At 56.7% G+C, this 14,561-nt stretch overlaps 1 protein-coding gene across 9 annotated transcripts in view; it reads left to right on the top strand.

Annotated features, from left to right (window-relative positions):
• The window catches only part of SSBP3 (single stranded DNA binding protein 3), a 150,335-nt gene that overhangs the window by 117,722 nt on the left and 18,052 nt on the right, over positions 1–14,561 (top strand). For 5 of the 9 annotated variants that reach the window (XM_036350998.1, XM_036351000.1, XM_036350997.1 and 2 more), the window contains 2 exons: positions 13,304–13,384; positions 14,258–14,317. The exons of 2 other annotated variants lie outside the window; for them this stretch is intronic. In XM_036350998.1, the coding sequence (XP_036206891.1) occupies positions 13,304–13,384; positions 14,258–14,317 (141 nt within the window). The remainder of the gene's footprint in view (positions 1–13,303; positions 13,385–14,257; positions 14,318–14,561) is intronic. 2 more of the 9 variants (XM_036351001.1, XM_036351002.1) reach the window with 1 other exon arrangement.

Here is a 14,561-nt window from a genome sequence, read left to right as displayed (position 1 = left end):
CATGCTTGCTGAGTGACTTTAGGCAAGTTGCTTCCCATCTCTGGGCGCAGTTTCCTCACCAGTAGATGAAGCCAGGTAGACCAGATGGTCTCTGAGGGCCCTTCCAACTTGGATTTTCTGCTTTGGCTCCAGATGGATTTTACATAATCAAGCAGCGGCATTTTTTTTGTTGTTTTCATGCAGCTTAAGTCAGTTGGGCTGCACATCTGGCAAGCTCGGCTTGGCTTTGACCAGGCCCACTGGTCTGGGTGGGTCCCCAGCGCCCTTGGCCCTAAGGTGGCTGGTTCTAAGAGAGGCGCTGCCCAATGAGGATGTCTAGGCCCAGAGCTGGAGAATTACAGGAGGGCAGGGGTCATGGAGAAGGGAGTACTGGGTACAGACTGTTTTTGTTCTTGTTTTGTTTTAAATTCCAATAATTGTTTTCAGTTATGTAGTGTTTTTAGACATGCGACTTACTTTCATTTTGATCACAGTTGTTTTTGCAGAGGAGGCATGGCTGATTGGGAAAGTGAGACTTAGGAAGGTGACTCCCCAAAGTTATCAACCCAGGGCTGTAATGGGAGTCTAAACCCAGGGTTCCTGGGTCCCGCTCCTAGTGCCCCAAGTGTCAATACCTGCAAGTACCTCCCAGTCTAGAGGAAGAAGAGACTAGAGAAAAAGATGGGGAGAATGGAAGGAGATGGAATCTCTAGCCATCTTCTCTTGAAAGTAGCCAGTGTTTCCATTCAGATGCCAGCTGTGATTGGTTGGGAGTAGCTGCTGTGTAGAACATTGTGTTGAGAACGATTCTGAAGCTGTGTCCAGGCCTAATGGATACCCACTGGCCAGGTTCACCATGAGCAGGGGCACATGGACAGTAGTTCATGTCCTGCGTGTTGGCCATCCCCAATTTACTCCGGAATTCTCATTTGTAGATGTGGAATGAAGGCTCAAAGGCAGGTCAGACTGTGTTTGTGTCAGTCATGGGACTGAAGTGAAGGCATAGGGTTTGGCTCTAGGCCAGAACTGAGTTAACCGTAGTCTGCCCACATGAGCACTCGGCCCGCAGAGAGACTGACAGGTAAGCCCATGCCCTGTCGCAGGAAGTGAGAGACTTGCCTGCCCAGATAAGAGATTAGGGAGGCTTCCTGGAGGCAGCACAGCCCTGGCTGCGACAGTGGGAGACGGAGCTGGAGAGGTTGCTGGCTTTTGTTGATCTTTGTTGGAAGGTGCAGGCTCTGTCCGGTGGCACTGGAGCACCAGGTCTGGATAATGCCTTGGCCAGGTGTGCATTGCAGACAGTTACTCTGCAACGGCTCCGTTGGCTCTGAGGAGGCAAGGGCCTGGGTGCTGAACACATTGACGGACGTCAGCATTGCAGAGACCCAGCCGAGGGCATGGGGCTAACAACTGGGCCTTCTCTGGAAAAACAGCCCTGGGGGACCCAGCTCCCTTTGCCAAAAGCTCAGCCCATCCTGCTCTGAACATATTTTCTGCTGTGATGGGGGCAGTAGGAGTTGACACATTCCCCATTCCTGCCACCTTGGACAGACAATGAGGTCTTCCTCCAGAGAACCCTCCTGTCGGTTATGGGGGTGAGGAGAAGGAGCAAGTGATGTGTACAGTCCAGGAACCAAATAAATGACCCGGAAACAAAAGGTCCACGATCTTGGACCTTTCCTATTGAGACTATAGGGAACACGTCTCACCTCCCACAGAAGTAGCTGGGGTTTTTCTGGGAGAGCAGCAGCCTCAGGGCACTGGTGACAACTGAGTATCTAGGTTCCGCATGTAGAAGGTCCTCAGCCTCTGCCTCTGTGAGGCCGCAGCCCTTAGATTCGGGTCCTTGTGAGAAAAGAAGAGGGAGACCAGTTTGAGCCTTGATAGGGAAGACATTTCTACCACTTGCCAATTAACAGTGAAGTAGTGAGCTCCTTGGCCACTCGTAACCGAGCAGGGACTAGATGAGCAGAGAGCCTGGGGGACTGTGAGCCTTGGAGTGGGGTGCAGTGTTTCCAGGGAGGGTCAAAGCCCAGTAAATGAGAACGTGCCAGTGCAGCAGCTCGGCGGGTCCTAAGAGCCTGGCCGAGGACTGTCCATTTCCTGCCTCCCCTCCAGCGGAAGCAGGCAGCCGACACCGAGTGCACTGACATTCCTTCTGCCAGAAAGCCAGCAACAGGAAGGACTTCCCTGCGCTGGCCAGGGCCAGTGTGGGACTCGGGAGCCTTGGGGAGAATTAAACCACCTTGTTTTTGAGGTTTTCAAAGCCTGCTGCTAGGGAGGATTTGATGATTAAGGACCCGGATCCCCATTTGATAAACTGTGAGACCTGGCCAGGCTGGTTGATTAGCCCTTAGCCCAGGTGTGGTCTCTAAGGACACTGACCTCCTGGTCACCCAGCCCTGGGGAGCACTGCAGACTGAGGAATCAGACAGAGATCTCACCGTCTGGTGGGGGAGACAGGCAGAAACTACATGGAGGGTCCGTGTCATGGGGCAGGCAAGAGGAGCAGAGCAGCCAGCCTGGCCTGGGGGCTGTCTGGGAAGGCTGCCCCCAGAGGCTGATATTTGAGCTGAGGCCCTAGCAGTGGGCAGTTGGGGGCAGGCAGCCGGACGCCAGGATGGGATGTAAAAGGGTGAGCTTGGGATGGCAGGAGGCCTGGGTGGCTGGGCTGGGTGTGGGAGGGCAGATCCGGGAGAGCCCGAACTAGACTCACAAAGGACTTGAACCTGAAGACAGGGGAGCCGTGGGTTTCTAAAATGCAGGTGACATGATCCCAAGAAGAACAGCAGTGGCAGGAGGGCCAGGGCCTCGGCAGGCTGGCCCATGTGGAGTCCAGGCTGCGGCCCCTCTGGAGGTGGCCAGGGCCTGAGCTGGTGTAGTGGCCGGTGCTTCCCTACCAGATCCTGATGGCCCCTCCATGGAAGCTGGAGCTGGGGAGGAAGCGGAGCCAAGAGGAGGCCCGGGGTTCTGGCCGGCACGGGACCAGGCTGGGGAGGTCTTCACGGTAGGGGTTGTGGTGGGGAGAGGGTGAGTCCACTGCCTTCTCTCCTGCTGGGCCCCCTGTGGTGCTGTGGCTATCCAGCCTAGCCCTCTCTGGTAGCCCCAGAGTGGAAGTGTCAGGCCCCTTCTTAAAGTTGCTGGTGGAACACTGTCCAGATTAGAAAAGGCATCCCCTTCTGTGGTTTCATTTGACCCTGTAAGGTGGGCTTGAGAGCTGATAGCATTCCCACTGTACGGATGGGGAAACTGAGGCTCAGGTGGGCCAGAGTTGCTCAGGGAAAATAGGCCTGCACGGGGCTGTGAGATCCAGAGCTTATGAACCTCTGTCTGGGGAGCACATCCCCTCCCCTTTCTGGGCCCCACTCTCTGACTGCAGCCCCTCGTCCTGTCTGCTCTGTGGGCGGGGAGTGTGATATATCCATTGGCCTGTGTGTGAGGTGCTGTGTCTTGGGTGAGTGGGGACAGAAGCCCCCCCTCCTTGCAGCCCCTGGCCCTGCCGTCTGGCTCCAGACTGACAGAAGGCAGGGTCGCCCCTGCTGAGAAGGATTAAGGAGGAGGCGGGGTGCCCCAACTGCTGTTCTCCACCCCTCAACCCCCATTCCAAGCTGACTTGGCTCCTGAGCTGGCAGCCCCTCCTGGTTGTTGCAACGAAACCAGTGGTGAGCTTTGAGCCTGAAGACCCCACCTGGGAGTTGGGTGCCTGGTTCGAGGCAAGGCGAGCCCTGCTGCCAAATGGCTACTTCCCCCATTGGGGGGCCATCCTCCCCTCTCTGGGCCTTAGTTTGCACATGTGTCCTGAGGCTTTATAAACCCCTGTCCCCTCCGAAGCATTGTGGCCGGGCTGATCTGGTCACTTACTCCCCGCCCCCCCACCCCACCCCGCCCGCCCACTGGTCCCCCTCCCCAACAATCGCCTGGCCTATGTGGAAAGGCTGGGGAGGGGGGCTTTTTCTTTCTTGCCAACACCACCTCCACAAAGGTCAGGCTGTGCTCCCGCCCTGCCTGGCAGCCAGCCTGGTGCCGAACGCCTGCCCAGGAGGCAGATGACCGGCACCGGGCTCCTAGCAACAGTGGACAAAAGGTTACTCCTTTCGTGCCAGGCTCCCTCAGCCCCTCGTCCTCCTTCCTGAAAGGGGGGGGGGGGGGGACTTGCGGCCTTGACTGGCGTGTGTGCACGCATGCGGGCCTGTTTGTGTCCGCACACTCAAGCTCTTCCCCTCCCCCCGGAAAAACGTGAACTCCACATGTCGTGCCGTGACTCTCACTGATGAAATGGAAAGTTGAACATAAATCAATGTCTGCCGCCCTGTTAGCTATGCATCAGCAGTCCCTGCCTGGGAGATTTGCTCGGTAACAAAGCACCCAGCGGCTTCGTGGGCCTCGGCTGCCCCCTAATGCGGAGCCAGCCCCACGCCAAGGAGCCCCATGGGGCTGTAGCGAGCTCCTGGCCGAGCTCCTGGCCGCCTGCTTCCCACCCCCTCCCCCTGCCCTCAGGCTTTGCTCCCTTTTGGTGAGAGGGGAGGGAGCATCTTGGACCTAGGAGGCCTGGGCTGTGCTCCCGCGCCCTGAGACCCCAGCAGCCGGGCCCCTCTCCCTGGCCTCTCTCCTGAGCTTTAAGCCGATTCCTGTCTCCGACTTTTGTGGATCTGATGCTCAGGGATTGGTGTCAGCAGCTGCCTTCACCTCTCGTTTATTAAGAGCTTGGGCTGGTTTATCCTTTCCCCCTTTGGACCTGGGTTTTTACTTTGGGTTTCTCTTAGAATTGAATTTTCCCCTGTGCCTGAGCGCTGTTCTGTGGGTTGTCAGCTCACCCGCACTGTGGCTGTGTCTGATCCCCCATAAGATTCTCCCGCCTCGGGGGGCGGCGGAGGGGGCTGTGTTTAGGTTTTGCCTCTTCATAGTTGGCTAAGGGGGTAGACCCTCTTTTGTTTCTGTCCCCACCTTTCTTCTCTGCGAATCATGCTGAGGTTTTTCTCCTTTTTTTAAAAAAAAAAAAGGTCAAATTCCTCAGCTCTTGTAGCAAAAGAGGTTTGAGGACAAAAATTCCAGAGGAGTCCTGTAATAACACGCCTTGGCATCATGTGGATCAGGATGGACCCCCTGCATGAGATCACGCCACCCCAAAAGGAAACTGCTCTGCAGGGGGCCCAGGGCCAGGGGGCTGCACTGGGGGTCGGGAGCATTCTGGTGCCTGGCTGGGTGCTAACTGGGGCTCTGTCCTAGGAGCTGGGGACACAGCAGGCGACCACGGTGGGCTCCAGGGCCAGGTCCTGTTTCTGCCTCAGTTAGCTCCCAGCTGACCTTTCCCGACAGGCTCCTTCTTCCAAGCGAAGGCCTTGGGATGGAGGGAGCCCTGGGCCAGGCCGCCGGGGGCTTGTGGACTTGTCTTCTGGAAAGCCGTCTCTCTCCGAGTCCAAACTGGTGGGGCAAGCCTTGGTGAGAGCATGGACGGGCCACAGCCTCTGTGAAGTGCAGGCTCCAGGCCGGGTGCTGGGATCTCCAAGGGCTCCTGGACGGGACAGCACGCCAGCTCCGTGGGCTTCACCAGCTAGGAGTTTGGGAACGTGGTGGGAATAAAAGGCAGGTCAGCAGCCTCCCTCCCAGGGGCTGGCGTTCGTGGGCGGCCTCTAGCCTGGGCCAGCCACGGGTCAGTGGGGCAGCGCGTTCCCCTCCATCGAGTGCTCTTCCTGTCAGTGGTGTCCCTTCATTAAAGAAGTAAATGCCAGGTTTTTAGCCGAAACCGGTTTGGCTCAGTGGATAGAGCGTCGGCTTGCGGACTGAAAGGTCCCAGGTTCGATTCCGGTCAAGGGCATGTACCTGGGTTGCGGGCACGTACCTGGGTTGCGGGCACATCCCCAGTAGGAGATGTGTAGGAGGCAGCTGATCAATGTTTCTCTTTCATCGATGTTTCTAACTCTCTATCTCTCTCCCTTCCTCTCTGTAAAAAATCAATAAAATATATTAAAAAAAAAGAAGTAAATGCCAGGTTTTTGGTAAGACAGCTTTTTCTATGAAGGGCCCGATAGTAAATATTTTAGGCTTTGTGCGCCATCTGGTCTCTGTCGAAACTTCTCAACTCTGCCTTTATGTCCTGGAACCAGCCGTATGTACCTGAGTGAGTGGCTGTGTGTCAATAAAACTTTATTTACAAAAACAGCTGGCAGGCCAGATTTGGCCCAGCGCCACAGTTTGCCAGCTCCTGCGCTAGCTCCACACGTGGTGTGCTCTTGGGGTCCTCCTGCTGCGGCCGACCCCTGCCTCCGCTCTGGGTGTGCCGCTCTGGGTGTGCCGTGTGGCGCAGGGAACTGAGCCTGGACTGGGGTAGTGAGTCCATGTCTCTGGGATCCGACTCTCCACCTGTGCACAAGGTGGGGGGAGCGGGGGGAGGCAAGGAGCGTGTGTGGAGAGAACTTGGATCTGGACGCTACCTGTACTTTCATTTGCTGTGCTTCCTCCCTTTGTTTTGAAAACCATCGCCTGCTGATTGTGTCTTTTGTCACTGGCACAGCTCGCCTCAGACCTCTTGAGCAAAACGTTTGCTGAGCGCCTCCTGCGGGTGTCCGGGGGCCTGTCCCAGAAAGGGATTCAGGTGTGCGGGACTCTGGCCCTCGCTGGCGGCCCGGTCCGTCCCGGCTCCTCAGAGAGGCACGGGGAAAGGGGTCCTGGAGTCTGTGCTCAGGGGAAACAGGGTCTCTGGGTAATCTTTGCTCAGACCACCTCAGTGCCTGGAGGATTCCGGGTGTTGCACAGAGGTAACCCCGGGGGGTAGACATTGTGCACAGTCCTGCTCCCTCTCATGGGTGACTTTCCACCATCCCAGGGAGGTGGGCCACCACCCCTTGCCAAACTTCTCCCTGGCAAAACTGGTCCAGTGTCCATAGAGGGTCATGACTGTTGTGGGCTCACCTCCCAGGCAACCAGGAGCCCCCTCCTCAGGTGGTTGCTTCCCAGTGGGTGTGGCCCAGCCCGGCCCCCTGAGGGCCCACTGTGCCTGTGTCAGGCATGGGTGGGTGTGAATATGGCTCAAGCTCCCTCTGCCCTCAAGTAGGTAATCTTGGCTTTCGATCTGGCCTGTACCCCCCACAGACACACAGAAAAGACTTGTCCCCGGAGGGAACAGATAGAAGAGGCCAGGAAGGCAGCTGTCCAAGCCACTGCTGAGGTGTTCCCGTGGGTCCAAGTGAGGAAGTAACTTTTCCTCGGCGAGCTGTGTGTTAAAGGGAGGGAGAATTTAAAGCTCTGCTTCCCCCCAACCCCACCCCAGGTGGTCAGCCTCCCGTTCCAGGGAGGCCATGGGTGGAACAGAGTGAGGTTTGGGGTGTCCTCAGCACTCAGGCACACCTCGGCCCTCTCCCCAGAATGGGTAGCTAGCATTTCTGTCACCATTCACGTCCAAGGAGCAAATTGCATTGTCTGTCACGTGCCTTTTACTTTTACCATGTGTATAATTGTAATTTTATATTCACTCAATTAAAGTGACACGCCCAACAGGCAGATCATAGAGGCCACCAGTAGTGCAGTCATCCGTCTCCCGCTGCCAGTTGATAAACTCTCCCCCCCCCCCCCCCCCCCCCCAGCCTTCCCTGCCCAGGAGTCGGGAGGGCCAGGGGTGTGTAGGGTGTTTCGTCTTTTAGCAACCTAAAACTTCAAGTCCCCGTTCCCCGAAGGCCTTCTGCAAAGAGGAAAGGCATACGTGGCCAAAATGGTAACGAGGCGCCTTCTGCTTGGGTGCCAGTCCTCTTGTGGCTTTCCTGGGGAGTGTCACCTGGACTCCCTGCCAGTCTTACAGAGGTGACGCTGAGGCCCAGGTGACAAGACAGGATCCCCACCCTAGGGCTGGGGCTCTCCAGGCCAGTGCTCACCACGAGCCCCAGCCTGTCCTCGTCCACCCTCTCTTCCGGGCTCGCAGATGAGCCTCGGTTCTGCGATCCCACAATGTCTAGGCAGGTGAAGGCTGCTGCGGGGAGTGGGGTGACATTTGGTGAAGGAGCAGTGAGTTTTGGAAATACTAAATGTAGCACATAGCTTTTATTTTCTCTTTCAAAATAAAAATCGGTGTGGGGTGGGTTTTTTGTGGGGTTTTTTTCATCTAATTTTTCATTTTAGGGAGCTGTCCTCCTTCACCCCAGAGTCTAGCTCAGGGAACCAACTTGGCTACCCTGTTGGTAGCGACTTTTTCTGCTTCCTTGAACACAAAAATGTTAGAGGTACCTGCGGCTGTGGGGGTCTGCCTGGTGGCCAAGCCTTGCTGCCCTGTTTGGGCCCTGCCCCGGGTGTTCACGTGGGGTACAAGGCAGTGTCCTGCCCTTGAGCAGCCACAAGGTACCCACAGATGAGGCAGAATGACTGAAGCGTACGCCTCTATCAGCAGAGCACCTGGGTGGGAAGCATGGAGGACGATGGGCTTTGAGCAAGTTCAGCTCCCGCCCTCCCTGGAAACGGGCAGTGAGTAGCTGCTGGAGCATGAGACCTGGGGACTATGGAAGACTGGGGAGCTTCTCTGTGCCTACCGCTGTCACTGTGCCCTGGCCCTGGCGACCCTGCGATACTTGTAGAATGTCCCCCAGTAGACTCACAGTGTGCCCTGAGGAGCTGGGCTTGGAAGCCAGGGCTGTGTAGTTGTGAAGCCACAAGCCCGTCTTGAAGATGGATGGCTTTAGGTGGAACCAGGAATTTAGCCAAGACGTGGCCAGGAGGCACAGGGGGTGCTGCTGAGAGTGCTGGGTGCTTTTCCAGGCCTTGGACCCTTGTGCTGGGGCATGCTCGCTGGGCAAAGGCTCTTTCCCTTACCTGTGTCCTGGCTCCAGGGTTTTAGTGAAACGGCCCTGCGTTTACCTCGGTCACACCCACCCAGAGCCTCCCTGGGCCCCTCCTAATGACTCTCAGAAGCTGCTGGATGTAACACTACCCAGTGTTGAAATTACAGGAAAAAGAATTGAAAGGAAATGTGGGAATTATGTATCTCCGGTCAGAGATCTTGGGAACGTCTGAGACAGAATGGCAAGTCCATTAACAGGTCTGGGGCAGGGTGAGGGCCCAGGCAGGAAGTGGGCACAGCTCCTGCTTCCTTTTCCCAGACTCAGTAGAGGGATTTCTAGAGTCCTGTCCTCCCCCCGCCCGCCCCCCCCCCCCCCCCGCCCCAGTGAGGGGGCTTTATTATGCAGGAGGTCTGACCAGCTGTTCTCATCCAGCCCCGTGGCCTGCGCCTGTGGCCACAGCTTATGTGTCACCTTGTCTTGAGCTTGTTTGTCACTGTGTCCTCATCCTCCCCACTGGCCTGGGAGCTTTCAGAGCCGTGAGATGTATGTGGTGAGTGACTAGTGCCCCCACAGTCCTTCAGCGCCCAGTAGTCCTTTCTCTGCTGCTCACGGCTTGTAGGATGGTGGACCCGCTAAGATCCCGGGGCTCCAGCAGCAGACTGGGATCTAGCTCTACCATGTAATAGTCATGCAGCCCTGGGCACGTGGCTGCCCTTTCTAGGCCTCCGCTCCGGGCTGTAAAGTGGAGCGATGGAGAGCCCTTCCTGCGAGGGGCGGAGGATTCATGAGCGGATGCAGGCCGAGGCCACATTCGCCCCCTGGGACGTGTGGATCCGTTCCTGTTACTATAATTGTACCCATTTCACTGACGAGAGAACAGAAGTCCTGTCGGTGGCAGAGTCCAGATTGAAACCCCGTTCCCTCATCTCCAATGAGTGGGGGTGTGAGGTCATGAAGAGAGCCCTGGGCTGGAGTCAGGAGATGTGGCTATGCCACCAGCTGTCCCCAGTGGCCTGGGGTGTCCCACCGCTGCGCTGGGCCTCTCTTCCTCCTGGTTAGTGAAGGAAGGGCGTTGGTGGCAGGACATCTCGGCCAGCAGGAAACGGGCTGCCAGTCAGGTGTGGTTCTCTCTGAGCTTCTAGTAAGGACCCCAACCCTGGTCGAGCCTCGTATTCTATGCCCCTTGGATGTCCGCCCACCTCCACCTCCCCTGTGCCGAGCCAGGGGCATAGAGGAGGCAGCCCCTGAGGCAGAAAGCCCCAAGGTCCACGGAGGAGGCAGTCTAAATGGAGCAGGACTCAGGCGAGCCCTGGCCAACAGGCTTCCAAACACACTTATTTTGGTTCAAGCTTTCAGTAAGTAGAAGCCTGGGGGCCTCTCTGGGGAGATGTCCATTTGGGGGGAAATCATCAGTATTGTCAGCTTCAAGTCCCCCTCCTCTCCCCTTCCACCTCCCTCCTGTCCCGCCTGCTAAATGTGTTCAGATTTGGGGGAAGAGAGAAGCCTCCATCCCTACAAAGGTAGAATCCTCCACCGAGATCCTTCTTTGTCTGCCTCCTACCTAGCCTTTTGCCTGAGTGGGTAGCAAGTTGAAAGACTATAAATCTACTTTGGTCTCTTGTTGAGAGTGTGTGTAGGCCGGGGGGGAGGGGGCACTTCTTATTGCCGCACTTCCCCAGCATGGGCCCTGCTCTCTGCTCCTGAGACTGTGCCGGGTGCCGGGCCCTCCCTCTGCGGTGCCGTCTGAGGGACAGAGCCTGGCCCAGGTGTGGTGAGGGGACAGCTCCAGGTGCGTGGAGGTGGCAAAGGAGAGGACAGAGCTCTGGGTGGGGTGGGCGACCCGCTGTAAATGGGAGGGCTGTCTGGCGCACAGAGCCCTGTGGTGCGGGAGCCGTGCTGGGAGGGGAGAAGCAGAGCCTGACAGGGGTGCAGAGGAGCTTCCCCACAGGGAGGTGACCTGTGTGGAGATCATGGTGGGGTTTTCTCTTTGGATGACCGGCTGGTCGGGCCAGGTTACCTTGTCCTCGGTGTTCTGAACCCCAGCTTCCATCAGAGGGGAGACTTCTGAGCTGCTGCTCCTCCCCAGACTTCGCCCACTCCCCATTGCTCCCCACAGGCGGGGCTGGGGCCTCACTACTCACCAGTCCTCTGTCCGGAGCAGACTTGTGTGGAGGCAGACCCGTGCCACGTCCACTCACACTCAGGGAGCCCCGAGGGAGACACAGAGCCGCCTGCGAACCTTGGGGCGTCCAAGAGACAGTCGAGCCCCCTAGACTCAGGTTCAAGTACTGACCCTTCGTAAGCACGGCCATCTATATGGAGGCCCCCGTTGGAGTTAGGCACTTTGGGCGCTTTATGTTTTCTGTCATCAGTCATGGAGTCTGCCACTACTAAGCTCGCCCGGCTAACGGGCGCCCAGGTGCGAGGGACCTGGTCAAAGCCAGGCCGCTCTGAGGAAGACTGGCTGTCTCCAGGGGGGCGATGCAGGGTTAGAGGGAGGAGGCGCTCCCTTCTTGCCAAGAGCTGAGGAACCCACAGAAGGCCTTTTTGCCCTTTTTTGGCAACTGGACCTCACCCTTGAACCCTCCTCCTGTTCGTTTTCTTTTTCCTTTTTCAGGGGTTGGCTTCAAATTATCTTATTTGTTTACATTGCACCCAAGTTTTATGGTACAAAAGACTTGCAGGTGCAAATATGTCCCGCCTTCATTAACTTCCCCTTCCTTTTTAATTTATGTGATTTCAATTTTCCTTCCCTGTACTGTTAATTAGGGGACCCTCTAATCAGTGCCATTATCACAGTGGTATTCATGTTTAGGAAAGCCGCTAAACAAATGCTTGCAAAATTGCTAAATGGCTAATTAATGTCTGTTAATTAAGAAAATTGCTCATGGTAACAAACCATGCCGTTGCTGGCAGCCGCTAGAAAGACACACACTTGTTGAAATTAGTAGCATGGCAGGTAGGGGAACATCTGCTCCACGGAGCTTTCCAGAAGTGAGCAGCCCTTGGCTTGGGCAGGAAAATCCAGGCCTGTCCTTAGTGGCACCCCGGGCGGGGTTCTTGCCTGGCCCCCTCCATCTTTCTCTGCTCGCCTCTTCTCTGGATCTCCACACCCACCAGCTCGGGCAGGTGAGAGGCTGGGCAGCCTGGCTCTGAGCGAGAAGACGAGGGAGAAAAACGTGTCTCTCCAAGATTCTTTCTCCCTGTCTCTTTTCATGTCACCACACCCATTCCCATGCATGTTTTAAATTTTTCTCAAAGGCAACTTCCAAGGGCAACAGCAGCCATGGGTGGATAAGAGTGAACGGGGAGGGAAGGGCTCCTCAGCACCGGCGTCCGGCTTGAGGGCCCCGAGTGGGCCGGAAGGCGGGCTTTTCATGCTCTTTGACTTGCAGTAGGAAATACATTTGATGTGGTGACCCAGTACATACATACATATTTACAAATGAAATAGAAGTTAATGAAATATTTGCCTTCGAACACACAAAGCTCTCCAATATCTTTTATTCTATATTCTTATTCCGTTCCCAGCTTTTTAAAGAAACAGTAGTTGCAACCCACTAAATTGATTTTGCCACCCACTAATGGGTTGCAGCCCACAGTTTGACCAACCCCATGGTTTCAGTGAATTCATCTGCCTGCTTCTCCTGGGAGGTGTCGAGGCCAGCATTGCCGAGGGCTTTGGGGGTCAGCCTGGAACCGTGGATGGCTCACCCCCACTGGAGTGGAAAGCCCAGCCCCCGCACCCACCCACCCAGCCGGCAGGGGCCTGTAGCCCTGTCTCCCTCTTCTGCACGTGCCCGCCCAGCTCGGGGCTGCAGGGGTGAGGGTGGGCCTTGGACCCACCCGGCTTCTCGTCCTGGCTCTGCCATTTACCAGCTGTGTGTTGGTGGCCAAGTCCCTTCATCCCTTGAGACACAGTTTCTTCATCGGTAAAATAGAAATGAGAAACTCCACCTCACGGGGCCACTTTCCAGTGAAGGTAAATGAGTGCCCGGCCCCAAGTGGGTGCTCCGCAGCCATCTCTTTCTCTCGTTTCCCCATTCGTTCAGTCTGGGCTTCACCCCGCTCCTTCTGTCTGTTTTCCTTCAGCATCAGTAGCCAGGCCTCTAGGTCCCCGTGACCTGCATCTGTCCTCCCAGACTGGGCGCTCCTTGAGGGCAAGGTCTCTCACAGGCCTGGCAGACGGGTCACTTTCTGTGCGCACTGTGCTCGCTGCGCCCACGACCACCAACGTATTTAACATGGCAAACTCGACTCCAACACCAGTCGGTGCCGGGCCCTGCTCCCGTGCTTTGAGAAAGGAGCTTGCTTGACTGGATTCTTCCCTCCTGTCAGTCCCTAGGCAGGTGTTTAGCAGCTTCTCTCCCTCCCGCTCGCCGTTTCCCACCGAGGAGCTGGCGACCCAGGCAGCAGCTCGCACCTCCCCGCCAACCAGAGCCCGCCACCCGCACGCCCGCCGCCCACCCTTCGTTTTGGTTTAATTTTTGTTCTTTTAAGCTTCTCTTGCGCTTCTCCATGTGCTGTGATCTATAACCTGCCTCTACTGTCTGGCCTCACAGGGTCCTCCGGGGTCACAGCCCTCGCCGCACGCACAGCCTCCACCCCACAATCCCAGCAGCATGATGGGACCCCACAGTCAGGTAACGCGCTGGGCTCGCCCGCCCGGCCGGCCGGGGGGCACGGGGCACCAGGAGGACAGAGCCAGCAGAGGAAAAACAAAAATCACAACGTGCTCTTGCCATTGCCTTCGAGTCTTGATTGACAAATGAAGCGTTTTGGAAAAAAATATATTATTTTCTAAAGAGAGTTTTCATTCCTTGGACATCACACCCGCCTGGATATGAAACCAAAAGAAGAGAAAGCCATTTCTGTGACCTTGTCAGCGGCCTTTGCGTTTTTGTTTTTTCCTCTCTCACTTTTGGTTTGGTTTTTGAGTTGGTTAACCATTCGTTTGTAATCGAAGCTGCATCCGAGCCTTTTCTTTGTGCACTCGCTGCTGAGAGCTTTCCTGCTCATTCCCTGCACTGAGTTAGGGAGCCGCTGTCCCCTCACCCTTCTCATTGTGCGTCCCCTCAGCCCTCGCTCCCCCTCCCCACCCCACTGTCAGTGATCTCCGTGTGTGCGCGCGTCCAGCTTTGCACACCCCGAAGAGCGTATGTCTAGGCTCCTTTCCTGATTCTTTGGTGTGCCCTTCCCAAGAGCAGAGGGTTCCCTCCCTTGCCCACATGGATGTCACTGTTCGTCCGCGTCCTGTGCCAAGTCCCAGCTGCTGCCCCGTCACCCAGAGTCGATCTCCGTGAACGGAGGCGGAGGCAGGGTCCCGCGTGTGGTGGCACCTACCGCTCCCTCTGCCCAAAGGAAGTTTTGCCCAGAGGGAAGCGGCCACTGGGAGAAAGAGAATTCAAAAGATGGCTAGTTGTAACCAAACTGGACTTTGTGGAGTGGAGCGCATTTGTTGTTTGTCGCTGTGCGGGAGCGCAGGCTGTCATTGAACTGATTCCCTGTAATTGCAGCCTTTTATGTCACCGCGATACGCAGGCGGCCCCAGGCCCCCGATCAGAATGGGAAACCAGGTACGGTACCTCTTCATGTTCTCTCTCTCCCCTCACTCGGCCACCCTTGACCCCAGTTAGACTTTGACTCCCATCAAAATGTGAGGAAAGGAGTGGGAGGTGGGGGACAGGTTTTAACAGGGTAACTTTGCAAGCAGGTCCCCAGGAGGGCCCTGCGTCCACTCCGTGCCCTGGTGCAGCCCCGGCCAGCATTTTGCTGCTCCTCTTGGGCAGCTCGGGCAGCAGTGCTGGAGCTTGGAGAGCA

This window comes from Myotis myotis, unplaced genomic scaffold (assembly GCF_014108235.1).
Source record: "Myotis myotis isolate mMyoMyo1 unplaced genomic scaffold, mMyoMyo1.p scaffold_m19_p_2, whole genome shotgun sequence".
Classification (NCBI taxonomy): Eukaryota; Metazoa; Chordata; class Mammalia; order Chiroptera; family Vespertilionidae; genus Myotis; species Myotis myotis.
This window is presented reverse-complemented; position numbering and strand designations above follow the sequence as displayed.